This window comes from Gaeumannomyces tritici, assembly GCF_000145635.1.
Source record: "Gaeumannomyces tritici R3-111a-1 unplaced genomic scaffold supercont2.438, whole genome shotgun sequence".
NCBI classification, from domain to species: Eukaryota; Fungi; Ascomycota; class Sordariomycetes; order Magnaporthales; family Magnaporthaceae; genus Gaeumannomyces; species Gaeumannomyces tritici.
In genome coordinates, this window is record NW_008804982.1 from 1 (window position 1) to 827 (window position 827).

The window sequence follows — 827 nt, forward strand, 5'->3', positions numbered from 1 at the left end:
AAAGTAATAATTACAAAAAACGTTAAATTTAATAAAAAAAGCTTTTTTTAAAGGCAAACAAAAAAAGGACCCAATTAACGTAATTATTTATAATTTATTGGTTAAGTACGACGAAACGAAAAACCCGTTTGCAACCCAAAAAGGAATTGTTAATGCGCTAGGGCTTTTTTAACCGAAAAAGCTTTAAACATTTACTTTTGCTACCAAGCATTAAGGTTAAAAATTGGGGGTAAAAAAGTTAGGTCCTATCGTAACCATAAAAGCTAAAACCGCAAAGGATTCGGCCGACGGGCCAAATCCAAACGCGTACAAATTTTTAATTCCAAATGCTTTAAAAAATGGCTATAAAGCAAAGCAAATGCGTAATACGGGCTTTTTACGTATGGGCAATTCGTATTACGGCTTTATACGGCCCGGGAAAAGCGATAACTTCCCGCCGGTAAAGGGTAAAAGTAACGACGAGCCCGAAAAATAACCTTTAAAACCGTTAGGGCTAGCTTTACTTTATAAGGCAATAAACCGGTCCTTGCTTACTTTAAAACCGGATATGCTAATTGCGATTACAAACGGTACCTTTGCGGCGCTTTTAATTGCGATACCAAAAGCGTTTAAAACTTTTAAAAGTTTGTCCGAAATAAACCCAAACGAGCAAAAAGCGCCGCCTTCCCTTTCTTTTCCGGTTAAAAAAGGTAAAGGCCGATTTTGTAAAGGGACGGGCCTTTCGCCTTCGCCCAAAGCCTTTTTTTTTAACGCGCTTTTACCGAATTTGTTAATAATTACGTTTAAAACGATCCGCGCCGCAACGCGTACGGCCGCAAAAAAAAAAA

The 827-nt window shown here is 37.7% G+C and overlaps 1 protein-coding gene across 1 annotated transcript; it reads right to left on the reverse strand.

Annotated features, from left to right (window-relative positions):
• Positions 1-376: 376 nt before the first annotated feature.
• On the reverse strand, positions 377-827 carry GGTG_14441 (hypothetical protein; the record flags this gene model as incomplete). The annotated part of the gene is made up of 3 exons (XM_009232366.1): positions 377-476; positions 521-614; positions 762-827. Coding segments are annotated over 3 exons (260 nt in total), but the record flags the coding sequence as incomplete, so codon positions are not given.